The 23,192-nt window shown below is 43.0% G+C and overlaps 1 protein-coding gene across 4 annotated transcripts in view; it reads left to right on the forward strand.

The window, feature by feature from the left end:
- Window positions 1-23,192, forward strand: part of LOC120917096 (golgin subfamily B member 1-like) — a 108,345-nt gene that overhangs the window by 19,600 nt on the left and 65,553 nt on the right. For 2 of the 4 annotated variants that reach the window (XM_040328109.1, XM_040328110.1), the window contains exons 4-14: window positions 384-536; window positions 2,095-2,220; window positions 3,202-3,360; window positions 3,538-3,720; window positions 6,692-6,814; window positions 9,394-9,507; window positions 10,565-10,874; window positions 14,506-14,615; window positions 15,481-15,598; window positions 16,699-16,790; window positions 20,741-20,892. In XM_040328109.1, the coding sequence (XP_040184043.1) occupies window positions 384-536; window positions 2,095-2,220; window positions 3,202-3,360; window positions 3,538-3,720; window positions 6,692-6,814; window positions 9,394-9,507; window positions 10,565-10,874; window positions 14,506-14,615; window positions 15,481-15,598; window positions 16,699-16,790; window positions 20,741-20,892 (1,640 nt within the window). The remainder of the gene's footprint in view (window positions 1-383; window positions 537-2,094; window positions 2,221-3,201; window positions 3,361-3,537; window positions 3,721-6,691; window positions 6,815-9,393; window positions 9,508-10,564; window positions 10,875-14,505; window positions 14,616-15,480; window positions 15,599-16,698; window positions 16,791-20,740; window positions 20,893-23,192) is intronic. The other 2 variants (XM_040328111.1, XM_040328112.1) reach the window with 2 other exon arrangements.

Genomic DNA, 23,192 nt, shown 5'->3' on the forward strand with positions numbered 1-23,192 from the left:
TCGGTGCATGCACTCTGAAGGTCCGGCTTACAGTGCCGGAAACAATTTATTTTAAGTCAAGATAGGTTCAATTGTATTCATTTGGTCTTTGTTGTATGATATCCATTTATGTAACAAGCTTTGGTTTTTATACAATAAAAAGCAGCTAGGTATCATATTTGATTTTAAGGTGAATTATTGAAGAAAGCTTGATATTAATTCCAGACTAGGATTTTGTATCTGCTTTCCAATATATTTATGATATTTCTTGTGTACAATGCACTATTATGTGTCCATAAACATTCAGAAGCAATGTATGAACTTGTGTTGCTTGTTGGCTGTTGGATAAAGCCGCATACGACAGTGACAGGTTCACTTCACATTTCATGTGATATGCTATGCAGGAGGAAAAGGAATCATCAGAAGCCAAGGTCTCAAAAGCCAAGCTCCAGAGCAAAGCCAAGATTGCATCATTAACTTCTCAACTAGAAGAACTGAAGAAGCAGGTGGCTTCACCCGGGACACCGGGAAAGAAATCTGAGAACAAAAGCAAAAAGGTAAGTGTTTACCTGGAGCTTTCCAAGTGCTGCTAAGCCTAAAATGACCTTTTAGCTATTTAACTGCTTCTATGACCAGGAATTCCGAGAGGAAGGATGGGACCTGTGTGAAATATTAACATACTACACCAAATGTAATATTAGTTTTGTAAAGTGATCTCCCTGTTTTATACACCTCAATGAATGAATTGGGCTTTCCCCCAACAGGGAGGAATCTAGACACTTGAACAACTGAAATGCCACCTACCTAAAGAGGAACTGAATTGTGTTTTCTAGGCCTTAGACCTCATGTTTCTTTTTTTTGAGCACATGCTCCAGTGTTCCCTTTTAGGCTCCCTGCATCTGATCTCTTCCCCATTACTGATTTTATCATGCCTTGTTCTGCACTGTATATCTTTGTGGAGGTGGCCTTCTTAGCAGAGCTTTGTCCCTTGTGTCAGTGATGCTACCCTGATGACTGATCCACACTGATGACTGGAGAGGTGGCCGAAATATCTGTATCGTATCAGCACCAAAAAAATGATATTGGTTGATCCCTAATAAATAGACTTAAAGGGGTTGTAAATGTACAATTGTTTTCCCAAAATAGCTTCCTTTACCTTAGTGCAGTCCTCCTTCACGTACCTCATCCTTCCATTTTGCTTTAAATGTCCTTATTTCTTCTGAGAAATCCTCACTTCCTGTTCTTCTGTCTGCAACTCCACACAGTAATGCAAGGCTTTCTCCCTGGTGTGGAGTGTCGTGCTCGCCCCCTCCCTTGGACTACATGAGAGTCGGGATGCTCTCTACGTTACACATAGAGAAAGGAGCTGGGTGTTAGTGGGCGTCCTGACTCTCCTGTAGTCCAAGGGAGGGGGCGAGCATGACACTCCACACCAGGGAGAAAGCCTCGCATTACTATGTGGAGTTACAGACAAAAGAACAGGAAGTGAGGATTTCTCAGAAGAAATAAGGACATTTTAAAAGCAAAATGGAAGGATGAGGTAAGTGCAGGAGGACTGCACTAAGGTAAAGGAAGTTATTCCTTTTTTTTTTTTTTTTTTTTTTTTACCTTTATAACCCCTTTAACTCCTACCTAAATTAGTTGTCTAAGGCTTCTACTAAGGGAATTAAGGGTGGAATCGGGTCTAGGTTGCCTAGCGTTTGCTCCTGAGGTATAATGCTTCCAGGTAGCCCATTGTGAAGGCGTTCACGTTTATCCTTATCGTTGGCTATCCAGTCCTCAGCACCCATTATATATTATCCTTTTCCAATAAATCAGTATAAGGTGTGCTTCGCTGCATTAGGTAGATGTGGTACAGAACCAGGAGTTTTAATGGTTTCTAGAAAGCATTGTTGGCCCTTCTCTGGAAATATAACACGCAAATGGAACCTGTCAGGGTCAATAGGTATCTGCAATGGGTTATGAAAGAGGTAAAATATGTCCATAAGCAGCTTTTTTTTTTTTTTTTAGGGTTTACACTATGAATCTTTTAATTTTGTCAGGAGGAATAATTTCAGATTATTGATCTCTTCTTATATTCTTAAGGCATCTATACACTTTTTTGTTTTGTCCCAGGGTCCTGGAGAAGAACAAGAGACTGCCTCTGCCTCTGCAAATCGAGGGAAAATTCTAGTGTTGCGGAAACGAGTGGAAGAATTGGAATCTCAATTGGCAACAAAAAATGAGGCACTGCAAAAAAAGGTTTTTGTGATAATTCTTGGTATAAAATGTCAGTGTTAATAGGATGCTTTCTTTGTTGTTTGGTTGCTTGTTTGGAGTCTTTAGAATACGTCTGTAAAAGCATAGGGCCAGATTCTGAAAGGACTTACGACGGCGCAGCGCCATGTGCGCCGTCGTAAGTCCTAATCCGACCCGTCGTATCTATGCGCCTGATTCTTAGATCCAACAGGCATTAGTCTCTTACGCCGTCGCATGGTAACTGCATTTTTCCGCTGACTGCTAGGGCCGTGTAAGCTGATTTACGCGTCGAAATATGTAAATCGGCTAGATACGCAAATTCACGAATGTACGCCCGACCGACGCAGTAAAGTTACGACGTTTACGTTAGGCTTTTCCCGGCGTATAGTTGCCCCTGCTATATGAGGCATAAGTGCGGCGTGCCAATGTTAAGTATGTCCGTCGTTCCCGTGCCGAAATTTGAAAAAGTTACGTCGTTTGCGTAAGTCGTCCGTAAATGGGGCTGGACGTCATTTACGTTCACGTCTAAACCAATGACGTCCTTGCGGCGTACTTTGGAGCAATGCACACTGGGAAATTCCACGGACGGCGAATGCGCCGTTCGGGAAAAACGTTAAGCACGTCGGGTCACAGTAGATTTACATAAAACACGCCCCCCTGATCCAAATTTAAATTAGGCGGGCTTACGCTGGCCGATTTACGCTACGCCGCCGCAACTTACGGAGCAAGTGCTTTGAGAATACAGCACTTGCCCGTCTAAGTTGCGGCGGCGTAACGTAAATCGCATACGTTACGCCGCCGCAGAGATACGCGGATGTACCAGAATCTGGGCAATAGTGTTTGTTTTAGAACTTTGAAGCATCCAGTGGGTACTCCCAGAGTTATAACTTTAACCAGTGTGATATCCAACAGTAGCTTGGCACTGGTTTTCCCACTACGGAGTTATTATAAGTTACTAAATCTGTCCTCTAAATTTCTTTCCAGGAGGCAGAGCTGGAAGCACAGCGTCTGCGTGGGTCTGAAATGGATGCCATGCTTGTGACTAAGGATAAAAAATTGGCTGAAAAGGAAGCCTACATTGTTGACCTGCAGATATCAGCGGCTTCTTCAAATCTCTCTCAAGATGCAGTCGTAAATGTGAAGGTACAGTGTGTGTTTTCCCCATAGGCTTGTGAATTGTATAGTAGTTAATGCTTGCATAATTCCTAATATGTTGTAGCAAGATAGTTGCATTGCTGTGAAGTTTTAATTTAAAATGATCATTGCGTGTTTTTATTCTGGAACAAGCAGTCTTCATGTTTTATCCCATCTGTTATCCAGAGCCCAGCATCCTCACAAGATTCCAACCAGGACCTGCAGATCCTCATCCATAACTTGAACAGGAAGGTGGGAGAAAGTGAAGAGAAGTACAGCCTCCTTCGTGAGCAGGCAGAAAGCTTGAAGGCTCTTCTTACCAAAGAGAAGAGCCAATTTCAGGAGAAGGAGGCAATGTACACGGAAAATGTGAGTGATCTCTTCAGGCGGTTTACTTGTGTTTACTATACATATATGCTTTTAAAGTGAACCTATCGTTAAAGATTAACTCCAGGCACACATTTTTTCATTTAGGTATCTTCCTAAACTCCTATTTTGTACTAAACAACCATCTTCCCAAACCCCTAGGTGGACAGGAACTGTTGGGTAGTTTGGCTAAGGATCTGTTTGACGTATTCTTAAAGGGATTTAAAAAAACAAAACAAACAAACATACTTGCCTCCACTGTGTAGATTGTTTTGCACAGAGTGGCCCCGAACATCCTCTTCTGGGGTCCCTCTGTGGCTCTCGCAGCCCCTCCCCACAATAGATACCCCCCCCCCCCCCCCCTGGGAAGCTCTCTCCCGAAGGGGGTTGGCTTGCGGGCACGCTGTTGTGTCATACACTCGGCGTCCATAGATACCGAGTGTCTGACTCGGCCCCACCCCCTGGAACCCACGTCAATGGATTTATTGACAGCCCGGGAGCCAATGGCGGTGCTGCTATCAATCTATTCAATCAACGCCAGGACTCCATGGAGTAAAGGACGCCGGGGACACGCAGAGCAGGTGAACTGGCTCGGGTAAGAAAAACGGGGGGACTGGTGATTGCCAGGTGTTTTTTCACCTTAATGCATAGAATGCATTAAGGTGAAAAAACACGAACCTTTACAACCCCTTTAACCTATAACGAGCAAGAGACTGGCTTAGCCCACCAGGCTCTATCTGTACAGGTGCATCTCAAAAAAATTGAATATCATCAAAAAGTTTATTTCAGTAATTCAATTCAAAAAGTGAAATTCATATATTGTATAGAATAATTAAACACAGAGTGATATATTTCACGCATTTCTTTCTTTTTATAGAGATGGAGAATTTTCACCGCGCTTGGATTCTAGAGAGCAGCTAGCATAAAATTGTTGGGGGACAATAAAAACATACAAGAAAGGGTATATGCAGCGCTAGAAATGAATAAAAAAATTCAAAAGTGTCCATAAAAACTCATACAAAAGTCAATATTTATTTTTGAAGTCGCCCGAGGTGTATATTCAGACAGACTGAAGTGAATAATAATATCCTCCACCGAACATCGACACACCCGGGCCTCTTACTCCAAAATATTGACCACTATGTTATAGGTGCTATCGGATTATACGATAAACCACGTAGTTTCATGTTTATTGGCCGACAATTCTTTGCTGTTTGTATGCAATACAAGTTCTTGGCCAACACCCTTCAGACAAAAGTCCTACGCTTTGTCCGCAGAAAATCCAATCGTGTGTATGAGGTTTTAGATTACATGAAACTGGATCTTGTATAACCCTCAAGGATGGTGAGTCCACAGGTATCATGCATTAAAATAAGAGAAAACGACTCCTCATGGTATATCAAGCCAGTATAAAGTTTATTCCAAAAGAGGTTCAGAATACTCGCATTTAAAATGTTTAAACAAGCGTGTCGTATGGTATGAACGAGCAGATATTTCCAACCCACAAGATGGCCACGGTCCGCGTGTAGCGCTGTGATTCCAAACTCCTGGTGAAGCATGAATTGGGAACTGGGTTGTGCTGCTCTTTGGTGCCCCACAGCCTCCTGTCAGAATCTTACCCATCAGGTCACACACACATCCACTGCAATCTCTATTGGGAGTTATACCTATGTTAAGTTAAAATTAACATACACGTTGACAGATGACAAATTTCCTTTGTTCATTCATTTAAAATTTTTGTACTGTTGAAAAAGCTTTTTGAAAACGAAATTAATAATTTCATTTTTTCAGTTCTGTTGTCTAACATTGTCTGTGCTCTTCTATTTAAAGCGGGGGTTCACCCTTAGAGGGCACTTTTCCCCCTTAGATTCCTGCTCGTTATTACTAGGGGAATCGGCTATTTATTTTAAAATATGTGCAGTACTTACCCGTTTACGAGACGCATCCTCTCCGTCGCTTCCGGGTATGGGCTTCGGGAATGGGCGTTCCTTCTTGATTGACAGGTTTCCGAGAGGCTTCCGACGGTCGCATCCATCGCGTCACGATTTTCCGAAAGAAGCCGAACGTCGGTGCGCAGGCGCAGTATAGAGCCGCACCGACGTTCGGCTTCTTTCGGCTACGAGTGACGCGATGGATGCGACCGTCGGAAGCCTCTCGGAAGAATGTCAATCAAGAAGGAACGCCCGCTCCCGAAGACCCATACCCGGAAGCGACGGAAGAAGATGCAGCTCGAAAACGGGTAAGTACTGCACATATTTTAATATAAATAGCCGATTCCCCTAGACCGAACGAGCAGGAAGCTAAGGGGAGATTTTTTTTTTTTTTTTTAAATGGGTGAACTCCCGCTTTAATTACCGTATTTGCCGGTGTACAAGGCGACTGGGCGTATAAGATGACCCCCTAATTTTACATAATTTTTTAGGATTTTTTGCCTGTACTCACCGTATAAGACGACCCCCCTTCTGAGGCTTCCAACGCTTCATATTTCTTCCTTCTGGAGCCATATTATTCTCCCTTCTTGCTGGAGCCAATCACGGCAAGCAATGTATTCTATTAATGAATACAAAGCCTGCTTGGATTGGCAGAGGCTGTAACATCATCATCCCACGCCTCTCTGACTCTCAAAGCCAATCCGAGTAGACTACTGTATGTAGCCTGCTCGGATTGGCAGTGGTTGTTACTCAAATCCAAGCAGGCTCTGTGTTCATTTGAATACATCGCTCACCGGGATTGGCTAAGCAGTATATACTGTATGTAGCCGAAGCTACATACAGTATTACCGCACATCCAGCTGGCATCCGAGCAGCTGACTCGGCGTATTAGACGACCCCTGCTTTTTGGCCTTTTTTTTTTACATGTAAAAGGTAGTCTTGTACGCCTGCAAATACAGTATATCTTGCTGCATTACTTTATAAGATTTTTTTCATGGATGTTACACAAAACCAATGTTTGCATATTTGATCCATGCCTCCAGATTCGGGTATATCAGAATATGATTCTGGAAAAGGAGAAAGAGATGAAGGAGTTATCGCAGAAACACGATCAAGAGATTTTTAAACTTGCTGCTAAATCTGATGCCACTGCTGACCTTCACCAGGTATACTGTGTGCCAAAATTGGAAATCCTGATGCCACGTGGCAATAAAACATTTTGTATCTTGAAGATTACTTTTTTGTAAGATGCCTTTATGGGGACCACCATAGGCTGATATGAAGTAAAATGCGTTAGCATCACTCCAAGAAAAGGCATTGTTGCTCTACATGGTTTCTCTATCCTATCTCCCTTCTATATAAAGAGGTGTTTTGTTGCAATCCTCACTGTAGAGATTTCCCATTGCTTTCTGCCCTGATAGTAAATGAGAAGTCTCTCCAGTTGGGTCACAGACAGCAGTAAAAACTTCTAAAGCAAAATATAACAGAAAGGAGCACCTAACTGAATGCAAGAGTCCAAATCCCTTTGACCACTTCCCGACCTCCTCATGTACATTTACGTCGGCAGAATGGCACGGACAGGCACAATCACGTACCTGTACGTCCTCTGCTAGACGTGGGTGGGGGGTCCGATCGGGACCCCCCCCCCCCCCGGTACATGCGGAGGTCGGATTCCCGCGGGGAGCGATCCGGGACGACGGCGCGGCTATTTGTTTATAGCCGCTCCGTCGCGATCGCTCCCGGGAGCTGAAGAACGGGGAGAGCCGTGTGTAAACACGGCTTCCCCGTGCTTCACTGTGGCGGCGCATCGATCGGGTGATCCCCTTTATAGGGGAGACTCGATCGATGACGTCATTCCTACAGCCACACCCCCCTACACTAGTAAACACATACACAGTGATCCCTAAATGTTACAGCGCCCCCTGTGTTTAACTCCCAAACTGCAACTGTCATTTTCACAATAAACAATGCAATTTAAATGCATTTTTTGCTGTGAAAATGACAATGGTCCCAAAAATTTGTCAAAATTGTCCAAAGTGTCCGCCATAATGTCGCAGTCAGGAAAAAAATCGCTGATCGCCGCCATTACTAGTAAAAAAAATAAAAATGCAAAAAAACTATCCCCTATTTTGTAAACGCTATAAATTTTGCGCAAACCAACCGATAAACGATTATTGCGATTTTTTTTTTACCAAAAATAGGTAGAAGAATACGTATTGGCCTAAACTGAGGAAAATTATTTTTTTTATATATGTTTTTGGGGGATATTTATTACAGCAAAAAGTAAAAAATATTGAATTTTTTTCAAAATTGTCGCTCTATTTTTATTTATAGCGCAAAAAATAAAAACCGCAGAGGTGATCAAATACCACCAAAAGAAAGCTCTATTTGTGGGGAAAAAAGTACGCCAATTTTGTTTGGGAGCCACGTCGCACGACCGCGCAATTGTCTGTTAAAGCGACGCAGTCCCGAACTGTAAAAACCCCTTGGGTCTTTAGCCAGCATATTGGTCCGGGGCTTAAGTGGTTAATGATAACAAATAGAAGGGCACCAAATTGGTGCCTAAACCTATATAGACCAATAAAAGGCTTCTGCCCCTTTTAATAGTATCAACCACACTATAGTGATAAATATATATATACCTTTTAATTAATATTTTTGACTTGGTATAAATATTATTAAGTACTCAAATTCCCCCAATTCTTTTTATTTATTTTTTATTATTTTTTTACTCTTTGCATATGATCACTCTTCATTTCTTTATCACATTTATAGTGATAGGAAAAAAAGTATCTCTCGCCAAATATTAATATATAAATATCCGCTGCTCCCCAAATAATCAGAATGATTATAAGCAGTGGTATATGTGGGGGTGGGGGCGCTAGTAATTAATGCTAGATATACATAAATAGCTAAATGATATATATACCAAGCTAAGTGCATATATATATATATATATATATAAAATCACCAGCTCCTGAGCAAAATCAACATGAATGAAAATGATAATAAGTGAAAAAAATGTTTGAATAAACATATCATATTTAAACAGTGTAAAAAACTGCTCTCCGCTGTGGTCACTGCAATCAGTCGAGGATTATTTGCTCTGACACTTTATTGCATTCTTTGTATTACTTTATTTCTAGATTGTTGCTGACACAGGTTTTTAAAGATGTAATGGATTACACATTTTAGACTGATTTTTCTTTTTTTCCTTTTTGTCTTGATCATCACTATAAATGTGGTATATGTGGGGGTGGGGGCGCTAGTAATTAATGCTAGATATACATAAATAGCTAAATTATATATATACCAGTCAAGTTCCTCCACCCCAAACGCTCTCATCTGTGTCTTTATGGACCTTGCTTTGTGCACTGGTCCAAATCATTTGGTGGAGGGGGGATTATGGTGTGGGGTTGTTTTTCAGGGGTTGGACTTGGCCCCTTGGTTCCAGTGAAAGGAACTCTTAAGGCGTCGGCATACCAAGACATTTTGGACTATTTCATGCTCCCATCTTTGTGGGAACAGTTTGGGGACGGCCCCTTCCTGTTCCAACATGACTGCCCACCAGTGCACAAAGTAAGGTCCATAAAGGCATGGATGAGCGAGTTTGGGGTGGAGGAACTTGACTGGCTTGCAAGATATTTTTTTCTGATGTCTCACTTCATGTATTTGGTGCAGATTTCACAATAGGGAAAGCCGCCCTTTGTATGATTTTTTATGTAGGATCTTCTATCATTAACAGCTGCTCAAGGCACTGAAACAGAAGCTGCATGAGGAAGAAGAGGTGTTATCAGGGAAGAATCAGGTGATTGATGTTTTACAAAAGGAGCTGGATAATAAGGATCAACAGATCGCTGTAAGTAGCTGAATTTCCCACAGTAATGGGATGATATGGGCTTTTTTCATAACTGTGTATAGTGCATGAGATTGTATTAATTTATTCTAGCCAGTCACAGATCTGCTTTCCCAAGTCTCACTGAAAAAGTGATTGTAAACCTCAGACATGAAATATGAACAAAGCATATCCTTCTTATAGTGTGTGCTTGTCTCAATTCAGAGCACTAAGGTTCATGTCTGTCCTGCTGTTTCGTTCCTCTGTTTTCCTGACACAAAGCCAAACATGGTGACAGGGGCGGGACCTCCAGCTCATTGACAGCCTCAGCTTTGTTCCTTTGAGCTCACAGAGCCGTGGTAGTTCATTGAAAACTACAAGCCAACAGCTGTAAAGCCTAGGGGACCTAGGCATGAAGATTGTTTTACCTTCATGCCTAGAATGCACAAAGGTAGAAAAAAAAAAAAAACTTTAGGCCTCATTCACACGAGGTGGACTCCGTTGCTACGGAGTCCGTCGGCTCAGCGGGCGATCAGTCCGCATATCTCCGCTGAGCCGACGGATGACAAGCTCCTCTCTGCTCACTGAGCGGGGAGGGGCTTGTCGGGCACCGCTGTCTCCTATGGAGCGATCTGATGAAAACGGACAGCATGTCCGTTTTCATCAGATCTTATCCGATCCGCCATGGACGGATGGGGACGTGCCCCCAAACGTCTGTTTTTAGCAGATCGGATAGGGTCGGATGTCAGCGGACATGTCTCCGCTGACATCCGTCGCTCCATAGGGATGCATGGAGCGGCCGTTCAGGTCTGCCGTCAAAACGGACAGGCGGACCCGAATGGTCCATCCGTGTGAATGAGGCCTTAGCCTTTTACAACCACTTTGACATTTCTAAATATTCCTTATAAGATAGAAAATCTTCTTCTCTTTCTGAGTTCTGGTCCATTTCTAATTGGCCCACCCGTGTTTAGTTTATTTCCTTTGTGCTTTCGTAGTGTCATGATTTCAACCTAAGATAGCTGGCTTTTGAATGTGCTCCATCAATGATATTGAACAGTAGGCGAATCATTTGATATTGCAGGAAATGAATGAAAGATGCAGACGTCTGCTGTCAGAAAAGGAGAACCTCCAGTCTAAACTGGACGCAGAAAAGCACATAATGAGAGCTCAGCTCAAGGACATGATGGAGAGACATGAGACAGAAACGCGTACGCTGAATGACCGCCACAGCAAGACACTGCAAGATATCCAGGAAAAGCACGAAGTGGAAATAAAGGAAAAATTCCAGACTATCCAACAACTTCAGGAACAAATGCAAGGCCTGGTGAGCCCGGCAGAAGTCGGACCTGGATCCAATGAGACGGCAGATAAGGAAATGACCAAGTTACAAGGTAATGAATCGCTTACCTGATGATCAATATTTGTTATCTGTAGGAACTATTTAAATTATAACTAAAGACATTTTATTTTACATTTTGGATAGAATAGAGAGGGATTGGAACATCTGTCAGGTTTTTATTGCTTTCTGTGACCCCATTAAAGAGATCCCCCCCCCCCTCTTTATTTGCCATGTTTGCTGTTTTCATCAAAAGTGAAACTAAAATCCCAAATTTGGGGTTTTCTCAGCAATAGGGAATCTTCTAATGGGAACACTAGTGCTGGTGACAACGAGGGATTCCCTAATTTTGGGGGAATTTACTCTCACTTTGTTTTGGATAAGAGACCGGAAGTAAAGGGAAATCTCCCAAATGGGACACAGATGGCAGGAAACTGACATAAAATAAACACAAAAAACAATCTCCTGCGCTTAGGGCTTAGTCCATAGGTAAGTGGTGCAGCCAACCCTCTGGATAAAACAATGCTTGCGGTCTTGCTGCCCTCTTCTGAACAATGGGTATCTTTAAAACTGAAACTTAAAAAGAGTAAAGGCGGGCGCACCGACCTTGTGCATTACCAATGGTAAATTTTATTCAAAAACTGTAACCGCAGTAATCATATTTACTAACGAGCATATATGAAAAAGCATCTCAGTCCGCCAGCAAATGAACGTGCGTCTCTGGACACCTGCAACCCAGACCGGATAGTGGAGGGGTCTGATGGCATCACAAACGGCTAACACGTTTCAAGGGTGTACCCTCTTCCTCAGAGCCAAAGCGGTGACCGCTTTGGCTCTGAGGAAGAGGGTACGCCCTGAATAAAATTTACCATTGGTAATGCACAAGGTCAGTGCGCTCTCCTTTCCTCTTTTTATGTTTCAGAGAAATTACATAACCTTCCCTTACTCTATCCAAACTTAATAAAGATAATTGTTATGCCTATAGTTCCATACAAAATTGTTCATTGAATTTGTTTGAAACCGATTGGTTAAATTGTTTATTCGAATGTCTGATAAACAAGGTTCACATGGATTAGAATTCATCAGTATTCAAAGACAGGTAAACAGAAAATTGTGTTGCTCTGTTAAAGTGCTTCAATTAATAAATAAGACGTTAAGTGCTATCATGACAACATTCCTTAAAGTGCATATAAGTGCTCACAATTCATAAACATTGCATTGCATACTAGCACATTATGAGAGACTTACCTTAAAACAAAGCCCTCCAGCGGCGAGCTGTCATCGCTGACAGAGCTTTCATCTTCAGCCGGTCTTCCTTTCGGGTTTTCACACTCTGGTCGCCTGAGTGGCCGAGCTGCGCCACTCAGGCGACCAGAGGGGGGGGACACTGTGGCGGCTGCATCGATCGTGTGATCCCTTTTATAGGGAGACACGATCGATGATGTCAGACCTACAGTCACACCCCCCTACAGTTGTAAACACACACTAGGTGAAACATAACTCCTTCAGCGCCCCCTTGTGGTTAACTCCCAAACTGCAACTGTCATTTTCACAATAAAGAATGCAATTTAAATGCATTTTTTGCTGTGAAAATGACAATGGTCCCAAAAATGTGTCAAAATTGTCCGAAGTGTCCGCCATAATGTCGCAGTCACGAAAAAAATCACCATTAGTAGTAAAAAAAAAAAATTAATAAAAATGCAATAAAACTATCCCCTATTTTGTAAACGCTATAAATTTTGCGCAAACCAATCGATAAACGCTTATTGCGATTTTTTTTTTTTTTTTTTTACCAAAAATAGGTAGAAGAATACGCATCGGCCTAAACTGAGGAAAAAAAAAAATCTATATATGTTTTTGGGGGATATTTATTATAGCAAAAAGTAAAAAATATTGAATTTTTTTCAAAATTGTCGCTCTATTTTTGTTTATAGCGCAAAAAATTAAAACCGCAGAGGTGATCAAATACCACCAAAAGAAAGCTCTATTTGTGGGAAGAAAAGGACGTCAATTTTGTTTGGGAGCCATGTCGCACGACGGCGCAATTGTCTGTTAAAGCGACGCAGTGCCGAATCGCAAAACCTGGCCTGGGCCTTTAGCTGCATTTTGGTCCGGGGCTTAAGTGGTTAAGGGACAACTTCACATTTAGAGAAGTTGCCCTTTAATTGCTGTATATCTCCATCCCCCTCAGAAGATGACTTCACACTAAAATACTTCTTGACATTCTTGCTCCTGAATTCTACATTCTTGTGGCCCTGCCTGTCTGTTTAACATTCCAGAACCGGACCTGAAGAGTTCTTATAAAGGCTTCAACAAAGATGCTTGCTGAAAGCTTTGCAAAAACTAGCCGTAGCCTGTGTGCTTAGGCCTAACATAACAGACTTTCACAGCATAAAGGTTATTATTAAAGTACATACTTTAGTTCCTACATTTAAATTGTATCTGCACATTCACAATGAATTGTAAGATTACTTCTAAATTACCAAGTGAGGCACCTGCAATGAAGGACTTGTATTTATATTTTGGAGTAATACTTCCTGGCTCTGCTTTTACATCCTGCTTTTCTACGACCACCTCTAGAGGGTGCTGGAAGGACAACAGAAAATCCACTCTTATGCCTCGTACACACAATCGGATTTCCATTGGATAAATCCGTGGAATTTTGGGCGTTGGCCGTAAACTTGTTCTGCATACAGATGGCAAAACTTTCTTGGCCAACAAACGCAAAACTACGTGTTTTTTCAGCTTTTTAGCGCCACCCTTTGGGCAACTTCTGCTAATGTTGTCTTATGATTAGCATTGGTTTGGAGCATGCGTGTTTGTATTTTTTTAAAACATGCTATCCCACATTTGTTGTCTGAATATCCGACAACAATTGTCCGATGGAGGGAAAAAGGGTTAGCCGCTCCAGGTAAGAAGCCTAGATGATACTTCATCTCACAGAGACCACAGGTGCTGGCGATGCATTCAGCAAGGCAGTAATAAGAAAGTATATTTCTGGACAGCCGCACTCTGAAAACATTGCCTTTATTACAAAATAGAACAGCACTACAAGCCACCGCAAACTGGACAGCTGACGCGTTTCACACTATTCCTAGAGCATACGAACGGTCGGATTTTCAGACAAAACCCTGCCATCACACATTTGTTGTCAGAAAATCTGATCGTGTGTACGAGGCTTTACAGTGGTTGTAAGGCTTTTTTCACATTTGGCATCTCTGCCATTCCGCCCGCAATCTGAAATTGCATTGCAATCGCAAGACGCATGTTTTGGTGCCATTCATTTTCAGTGGCACCTAAAACACTGTGCTTTAGCAGGGGACCCCAGAAGAGGAGGTTTGGAGCCGCTCTGTAGTACAATTTTTAACAGCAGGTAAGTACAACACTTTTTTATTTTAAAAATCAAGAGTAGCTTTACAATCGATTTAAGCTGACTGAGTGGCTATCTCCTAGGATAAGGTTATAAAGTAAATAGCAGGATGTACACACACAGCCAGGGGGGTCAACAGGCCAGGTTGCTGGATATGGGACTTCTTTTTAGGAAAGGTAATGCATTTTATTGGCATATTTTTCAGAGGCTGCAGGGGCAAATACTAATCTATAGTTTATAATGAAAATGCTGCATACTTAAACTGCTAACCTACTAAAAACTCAACTTTTCTATTTCTTTTCTTTTTTTGTTTCAGAGAAAGTAAAGTTGAAGACAGAAGAGGCAAGTAAATCGGAGGCTAAGTTCCTTAAAATGAAGGCATGGTCAAAGTCCAGAATCAGGCAGCTGGAAGAAGAACTAAAAATTGTACAAGTACCCCTATCATTTCCCTTGTTTTGAGCTGTTCTCTTCTTCCCTTTTCTGCCTGATTCTTTCACCTGGTAGAATCTGTATATTTGGATTCTCCAGTAATATCACTGTCCCTCTATTCTTCCAGCATTCAGTCTTGTACAGCAATATACCCTATAATCAGGGGGAGGCAACCTTGGCCCTCCAGCTGTTTTGAAACTACAAGTCCCATGAGACCTTGCAAGACCATGACAATCGCAGGCATGATTTCTAGAGGCAGAGGCATGATGGGATTTGTAGTTTAAGGAACACTAAAGGCAGAATTTTTTTTTTAAATAACAAACATGTTATACTTGCCTCCACTGTGCAGCTCGTTTTGCACAGAGTGTCCCCGAATCCGGTCTTCTGGGGTCCCTCGGCGGCTGTCTCGGCTCCTCCTTGCAAAAGCTTTCCACCTTCATGCGAGCGATACATAGCATAGCCGCCGACTGTATCACTCGGCCCCGCCCCCGGCGCGCCGCATCATCGGATGTGATTGACGGCAGCGCCAGCCAATGGCTGCGCTGCTATGAATCCGTCCAGCCTAGCCAATCAACGGCCAGGCTGGGAACCAAAGAAGATCACAAGGACGCGCACGGGACTTTCGAGGGGTGAGGTAAGTAAAGCGGGGGTTCAGGGGGGGGGGGGGGGTGCGGTACCGTCGGATGTTTTTTCACCTTAATGCATAGGATGCATTAAGGTGAAAAAACATTTACCTTTTACAACCCCTTTAATCACAGCTAGAGGGCTGAGGTTGCCTACCCCTGCCCTATATATACCGGTACTTTACTCTGTGTTCAAAAAATTGCTTTTTAGATCTTTATAACTGTTATTTTGTTTGTAGACTGAAGCAAAGAACCAGGAGTTGTCCCAGATGAGCGCTCATGTTGCAGAGCTAGAAGAAGAGAAGAGAGATTTGGAGATTAAGCTTCAATCTGTTTCTGACTTGCAGGCGTTCAATGGTAAATCTAAAATTGTATAATTTTTTTTTATTCTATTAGGTATCCCTAACTGCAAACCCTAGGCCGAACAAAGATTTTGACTGTTCTTTCCACCTTGGCGTATTGTCACTTGTCTTGCATTCACTGGTATACATAAAAACGCTATCGGGAGGGCAGTAGAAGTTTTTGTTACGGCTGTCTGGAAACTCAAGCACAGAGTTCTTCTTAGTGTCCGAGAGGCATAAACTATTTGCTGGTTTAATTTAGCATTTTGTATTTTGACATTACAGGGCAAACTAAAAAAAAAAAGCTCTGACCTGAATCTTAAAGCGGAGTTTCACCCACATTTTACATTTTGCACCTCCACTTTTGTGGTCACTGTACCATTTCTCTTTGGACATTTTTTTTTCCCCCTGTAATCTCTATGTACCTTATTTTGAAGGTGAAAGCTCGGCTTTCGCTGTACCTTGCCGCAGCGAGGTACGTCATTTCCGCGCACGCATTGGCTCCTGGGATATGCGTGTCATCAATCCCAGGAGTCAATGGGCAGCCTCCTGCTTTTATGTGCTATTTCCAAAGCCATGCTTTGTACACGATGCACATGCGAGAGATCGGGAGGTGCATGCTGGGTAGCAAGCAGCGCCGTATCCCATAATGAGGAGCGAGTGGATCTTTAGATGCCCACACTGAAGATGGAACAGCATTCGCTGGGGACCGCTGAATGTTTTTTTTTTTTTTTCTAAAGGACGATAAAACATACATTTATTACTAGTACCATTATGTATAGGATTAGTCGCAATAATCACGTGAGTGTTTTAATAAAAAAAAAAGGTTGGAACTCTACTTTAAATCTTACATAGAATGAACCCCCTTCCCCCACCTAAGTGGCCAAATCCTCAATTATCCGCACTGTAACATGGGAGAAAGAGGCATTTATTTTCATCTCCTTCCCTCAGTAGCCAAAAAGAACATGAGGGGAGCAAATGGAAAAAGTATAGAGTCACATTAAGCTTTGAAAATTTGATGTATCCAGTAATACTGGAGCTCTTGCTTGCTGTGTAATATACCTGTATTGAAAAATCAGGCCGCCTTTGATGTTAGTTCTTTTTGCAATCCATCAGAGCAACTCCTGGCAAAACTTGTACTTTATGAAGAACAGCAAAGAAAAATGCAGGCCGACCTTGAGCAAGTTGCAAAGAGAGCAGATTCTCAGGTAAAGCTCTTATGTCATGCTGTATTTTACTTTTTATTGCCTCATTTATTTACTGTGCCTCGCAAAATTTGGCTAGATTAGCAGGTGTTTATAATGGATTGAGGAATATCTTGAAATATGCATGATTACTTTTTGCTGTCATTGTCTGCATATTTCACACAGACATGTAGAATATAAAAAAAATACAAATAAAATTAGGGCACATTATAATTTATTATTATTATTATTATTTTTTTTTTAGGTACTTGTATAGCGCCGTTTATTTACGCAGCACTTTATATATACAATGTACATTCACATCAGTCCCTACCCTCAAGGAGCTTACAATCTAAGGTCCCTAACTCGCATTCATATACTAGGGCCAATTTAGGCAGAAGCCAATTAACCTACCAACATGTCTTTGGAGGAAACCGGAGGAAACCCACGCAGGCACAGGGAGAACATGCAAACTCCAGGCAGGTAGTGTCGTGGTCGAGATTCGAACCAGCAACTCTTTTTACTGCTAGCTGAGAGTCCTACTCACTACACCACTGTGCTGTCGGTAATATTGTTGATGTAGGGTTGCAGAGGCTCTACACATCAGCTAATTTCTTCAGTCTCCTCACGCATTACTAATTTAGTAACAGACATAGCAGATCGGATGTCACATCATTTCCTCAAACTCTATCCAAAACTGAGCTCATCATTTTTCCTCCCCTCGTGCCCCTTCCCATTCCTTAGCTCTTTTAATCACCTTTTGGTGTGAAATGCGTTGGCTATACGTGTTGGTACATCTGCACTTGGATGCCTTGGACCTTTTGTATTTTTTATGAAATAAAAGGCGAATTTTTAGAGTGCGGCTGTCCAGCATATTTTTTTTTGCGACTGTTGCAACCAGAGCCGACACCCATCTCAACTCGGACAGCGGATCCGTGGAGAGATAACTGTCTTAGAACGGTGGTCTTTTGTTTTTGCCCCCATTAAAATCAACAGCTCAACTATCAAACCTGTCCCCGCACACCTGGACTCTGAACTATTCTATCCTTTCTGCCCCACATACAATCGCTGTCCGAAGCTTGCTGCCTCAACCTCTGCAACATCTCCAAAATACGCCCCTTCCTAACCAATGTCACCACAAAGCTCCTAATTCACTCCCTGGTCATCTCCCTTCTCCTTGGCTCACCTTTACATAGGCTATCCCCCCTTCAGTCCATCATGAATGCTGCTGCCAGAATCATCCACCTTATCAACCGTTCAGTGTCTGCTACCCCTCTACTAATCCCTCACTGGCTTCTACCCACCCCTCAACAAATTCACCACTCAAAATGAAATTCAAGATACAAATAACTTGCAAAGCCATCCACAACTCTGTCCACAGCTACATTACAAACCTTGTCTCCAAATAACAACCAAATTGTTCTTTGAGCAGACCTCCTGCTCTCTAGTTCCCTTGTCATCTAGTCCCATGCTCGCCCCCAGGACTTTTCCAGTGTCTCCCCCCAACCTCTGGAACTCCCTACTCGATCTGTCTGACTGTCTCCCACTGTGTCCACTTTCATATGGTCCCTGATAACTCTACTCTTCAGCAAGGCCTATCTGGCCTCCGCCTAACAACTGTTGGGTTTTACTTCCTCTTTGTTTCCTTGCAAAGGTAAAGCATTGCATAGTAGCCCATTATGTGGCACTTACCTGAAACCGAAGCGCCCATCTTCCTTCCGGGGTCGTGGACTCCGGCTCTGTGACTAGCCGGAGTCGCGTGACGTCACTCCCGCGCATGCGTGCGGGAGCCACCAGTCACGGCATGACTTTTTTAACTTGGAATGGCGTGAGATTTCTAAAGTGCGCATGCGATGAAGAAATCCTTGTACGGGGAGTTGTAAATATCTCCTAAACCGTGTAGGTTTAGAAGATATTTACAGCACCTACAGGTAAGCCTTAATATAGGCTTACCTGTAGGTAAAAGTGTGTTGTAAGGGTTTAAAGTGGAACTTCAGTAATTTTTTTTTTTTTCAACTTTGCATCTATTAAATCTTCTGCCCTTGTTTTAACTTTGGATAGTAAAACATTTTTTTCCTGCCAGTTAATAACTTATACAACCCACTTCTTGTTTCTTGTCTGGTCATTAGCCTAGACTTATGACCTCATGCACAGCTCTCTCTTTATCACTCTTGTCAGAGTTTGCCAGGAAGGGAGGGCAAATGAGAGCTGGAGGTGTGCCTCTGTGTGTCTGTGTAAATCCAGGAAGTGAACGGGCAACAGCTTCAGCTGCCCACAGTTAAAATGGTTGCAGCCAGATGTAGTGGAGGGAGATTTCTGCAGCATATTTGGCAAGTACAGAATCACAGTATATATAAAATAATATGCAAAGTGGTTGGAGGGAAGCTTCAGAACAGCAAAGATGTTTTTATTATAAATTATGTGAGCAGACTGCAGTTTCTATTTAATTTTCTCCATTAGCTCATCCCCCACAGTTGTTATCTCTTGACACTCCCTCCTAGATTGTAAGCTCTAATGAGCAGGGCTCTCTGATTCCTCCTGCATTAAATGGTACTGTCTGCCCTTATGTTGTAAGGCACTGTATATTAACCACTTGCTTACTGGGCACATATACCCCCCTCCTGCCCAGGTGAAATTTCAGCTTCCGGCACTGCGTCGCTTTAACTAATAATTGCGCGGTCGTGCGACGTGGCTCCCAAACAAAATTGACGTCCTTTTTTCCCCACAAATAGAGCTTTCTTTTGGTGGTATTTGATCGCCTGTGCGGTTTTTATTCTTTGCGCTATAAACAAAAAAGAGCGACAATTTTGAAAAAAATACAATATTTTTTACTTGTTGCTATAATAAATATCCCAATTTAAAAAAAAAAACACATTTTTTTTCCTCAGTTTAGGCCGATACGTATTCTTCTACATATTTTTGGTAAAAAAAAAAAAACATCGCAATAAGCGACTGGTTTGCGCAAAAGTTATAGCGCCTACAAAATAGGGGAGAGAATTATTATTTTTTATTATTTTTTTTTTACTAGATTTTACTGCGATTTTTAGTGGGACTGCGACGTTATGGCGGACACTTTTGACACATTTTTGGCGCCATTCACATTTATACTGCGATCAGTGCTATAAATATGCACTAATTACAGTATAAATGTGACTGGCATTGAAGGGGTTAACACTAGGGGGTGAGGAAGGGGTTAAATGTGTAGCCTTGGAGTGTTCTAACTGTAGGTGGAGGGGGGGTGACTGGGGGGGGGTGACCGATCTATGTACAAGGGACACAGATCGGTCTCCTCTCCAGAGACAGCACCGCTGTGTAAAACGGCAATGAGAGATGATCTCATATGTTTACATATGAGATCATCTCTCATTGGCCGCATAGATCACATCGCAAACGGCCACTCTGATTGGCCGTTCGGCGATCTGTAATTGGCTGTGTCCAAGGGACACGGCCAACACAGAGTTTCCCCGCTGCGCGCTCTGGAGCTCGCGGAACGCGCAAAGGGGCGGACGTCAATTGACGTCCACTTGGATTTTGGGATCCGCGCTGTAGCCGTCATTTGACTATAGCGCGGATCCCAAGCGGTTAATAATAATAATCCACAGGTTGACATCCTCAGCCTCTGTGGTTTGCCGTTCTCATCTCAATTTTATGTCCATCCTAAACCTGAAAAAAAAGCCCAAAGTGACAGTCACAATGTGTTCATATGAAAACACTTCTGAGCTTTCCTCAGATTTGCTGGGGTAAAAGTCGTGAAGTAACTCTGTAGCCCAATGGCAAGCACCTTCCATCTCCCTGAACGCAGGAAATGTTCCCATAGAATTTGTGAAGCTCATTACCTGCTATAGGGAGGAGGGGTTGGAGGTGCAGACTGACTGGTTTCAGAACAGGGACTGGGATTTTAAAACTACTGATCAGCATAACGGTGACGGGGAGTTGTGTTACACCATCAGCATACTTTTGTTTCCCGGTTGCAGACCAGCGAGTCAGGCAGCGTCGATGAGATGCAGCACCAGCTCATGGAATGGCATGAGATGAGCTCAGAGAGTGACATAACACCGGAGCAGGAGCGGGAAGAGACGTCTGCCATGGCTCTTAGGATGGCACAGATAGAAGAGGAGCGAGAAGGTAAATTCTCCTATTTCCAACTCATGATAAAATGTCACTGTTCAGTTACATGTGTTTGGATGTGAGCCATATACTGTCCATTATGTTTCACTGAGCTCATTCCCTAAGTGCTGGGTATCACTTTCTCACAGCTGTAGAGAACAGACAGTAGCTTGCCTTCACTAGCATTTCATCGATCAATTCACAGAGCAGTGTTAGTCAATAGGCAGCAGTTTTTCTGTTAAGAAATTAAATAATCATTTGAGTATTCAGCGGGAGTTTTCTCCTAAGTGGGAAGACTTGCCTGTGTAATGTGATCATGCTTGTCAAGATCTTAATTAAAAAAATAAAAATGTAAGCTTATTCTGTAGTCCTAGCATGCATAGACTGTCTGACCACCCTGTAATGTCTATGGGTTACTTTAGTGCAGGGGTGCCCAACCAGTGGCCCGGGGGCCACATGTGGCGCGCGGAGCCCTCTGATGTGGCCCGCGGTCTCCTGCACTGGAATGGAATAGAGTGCTGTTATTAAAGGTCAGTTTTATTACTAAAATCACAGTGTATTTATGGGCATATCTGTTCTGCAGTGGTTACTGGGCTGTTTTCAAACTGATCGGCAGGTGCAGAGCAATGCACCTGTGGGTTACCTGCACTGAGCCGTAGACTTCTGCTATTACCTGCGAGCTAGGTGAGCTTTCTGAAAGTGCACCAAACCTGCAGACAGGTCCTCCTGCAGGCCGTGTACCATAACCGCGCGGTACAGGGCATTCAGTTTGCTGTTCCCGGGGCCGGACTGAAAGGAAGTGAACACACAGTGTGTGCACTTCCTGTCAGTCCGGCCGGGAACAGGAACCCGATTCTCCTGTACTGCGCGGTTATGGTACGCGGCCGACCGGACTGCAGGAGGAAGCAGCGGTGCGGCAAGGGCCCTCCCTGCTGGGGCCCCTTGGCTAGCTCGGGGGCCCCTGGCCAGCTCGGGGGCCCCAGGCAATTGCTTGGTTTGCCTGTCGGGTTCCGACGGGCCTGCCTGCAGACTATAATAGAAGTCCATTGCAAAGTGCATGAAAGCCAAAGGTATACTGCGTTGCATCCGCGGTGCGAGTAAACTGCAGGGCATCTGTTCACACGTTCATTGTGGCCCGTGACCGGTTACCAAGTCACTTAAGTGGCCCTCGCTCTTCAAAAGGTTGGGCTCCCCTGCTTTAGTGTGTATGTCTGGGCAAGATAAAAAGCACCTGTTAAAACCTGCCAAAAATCCAGGGGCTTCCAAACGTCCCATAGTAAGATGATAACTCTACCTATACTGTGTTGAAATCGCAACAGGGTTCTCAGCCCTGTCCAGTTCTCATCTGCTGGATTTCAGGACACCTCCCTCCTTTCTCTTCATGGTGTATTCTGTAGTCCAGCAAGAGAGATCTGGCTGGCATCGCTGCCTGGGATTTTGGTGTAACAGAATTGGCATTGTCAACTCACTACAGGAAGATAGGAGCTTTCTGGATTTCTGGCAGGTATTTTCCTGTGTCCCTCAATGGAAGAAAAACTCAAAGGATAAGTTCATAGTAAGGGTTAGTGTGAAATGTGTTCCAGCTATTGAAGAAAAAGCGAGCCCGAGGGCTAACGCTGCGCTAGAACCAACTGTGACGTCTTTTATAATCACAGAATAACCAAAAGAACAAGAGAATAATAATGACAAAGAAATAGCTGCCAGCATCAAAAAAGTCTAGTACAAAAACTTAAAGGGGTTGTAAAGGTCCAATTTTTTTTTTCCCTACATAGCTTCCTTTACCTTAGTGCAGTCCTCCTTCACTTACCTCATCCTTCCATTTTGCTTTTAAATGTCCTTATTTCTTCTGAGAAATCCTCACTTCCTGTTCTTCTGTCTGTAACTCCACACAGTAATGCAAGGCTTTCTCCCTGGTGTGGAGTGTGGTGCTCACCCCCTCCCTTGGACTACAGGAGAGTCAAGACGCCCACTAACACACAGCTCCTTTCTCTATCTTCAATGTAGAGAGCGTCCTGACTCTCCTGTAGTCCAAGGGAGGGGGCGAGCATGACACTCCACACCAGGGAGAAAGCCTCCCATTTCTGTGTGGAGTTACAGACAGAAGAACAGGAAGTGAGGATTTCTCAGAAGAAATAAGGACATTTAAAAGCAAAATGGAAGGATGAGGTAAGTGAAGGAGGACTGCACTAAGGTAAAGGAAGCTATTTAGGGGAAAAAAATTACCTTTACAACCCCTTTAATCAAATGAATGATTTTAAGGGTTGTTTATGTATAGAACTTATTTATGATCATAATCGCCTAATTTCTTAATGCAAAAAT

Source organism: Rana temporaria, chromosome 11 (genome assembly GCF_905171775.1).
Source record: "Rana temporaria chromosome 11, aRanTem1.1, whole genome shotgun sequence".
In the NCBI taxonomy this organism is placed as follows: domain Eukaryota; kingdom Metazoa; phylum Chordata; class Amphibia; order Anura; family Ranidae; genus Rana; species Rana temporaria.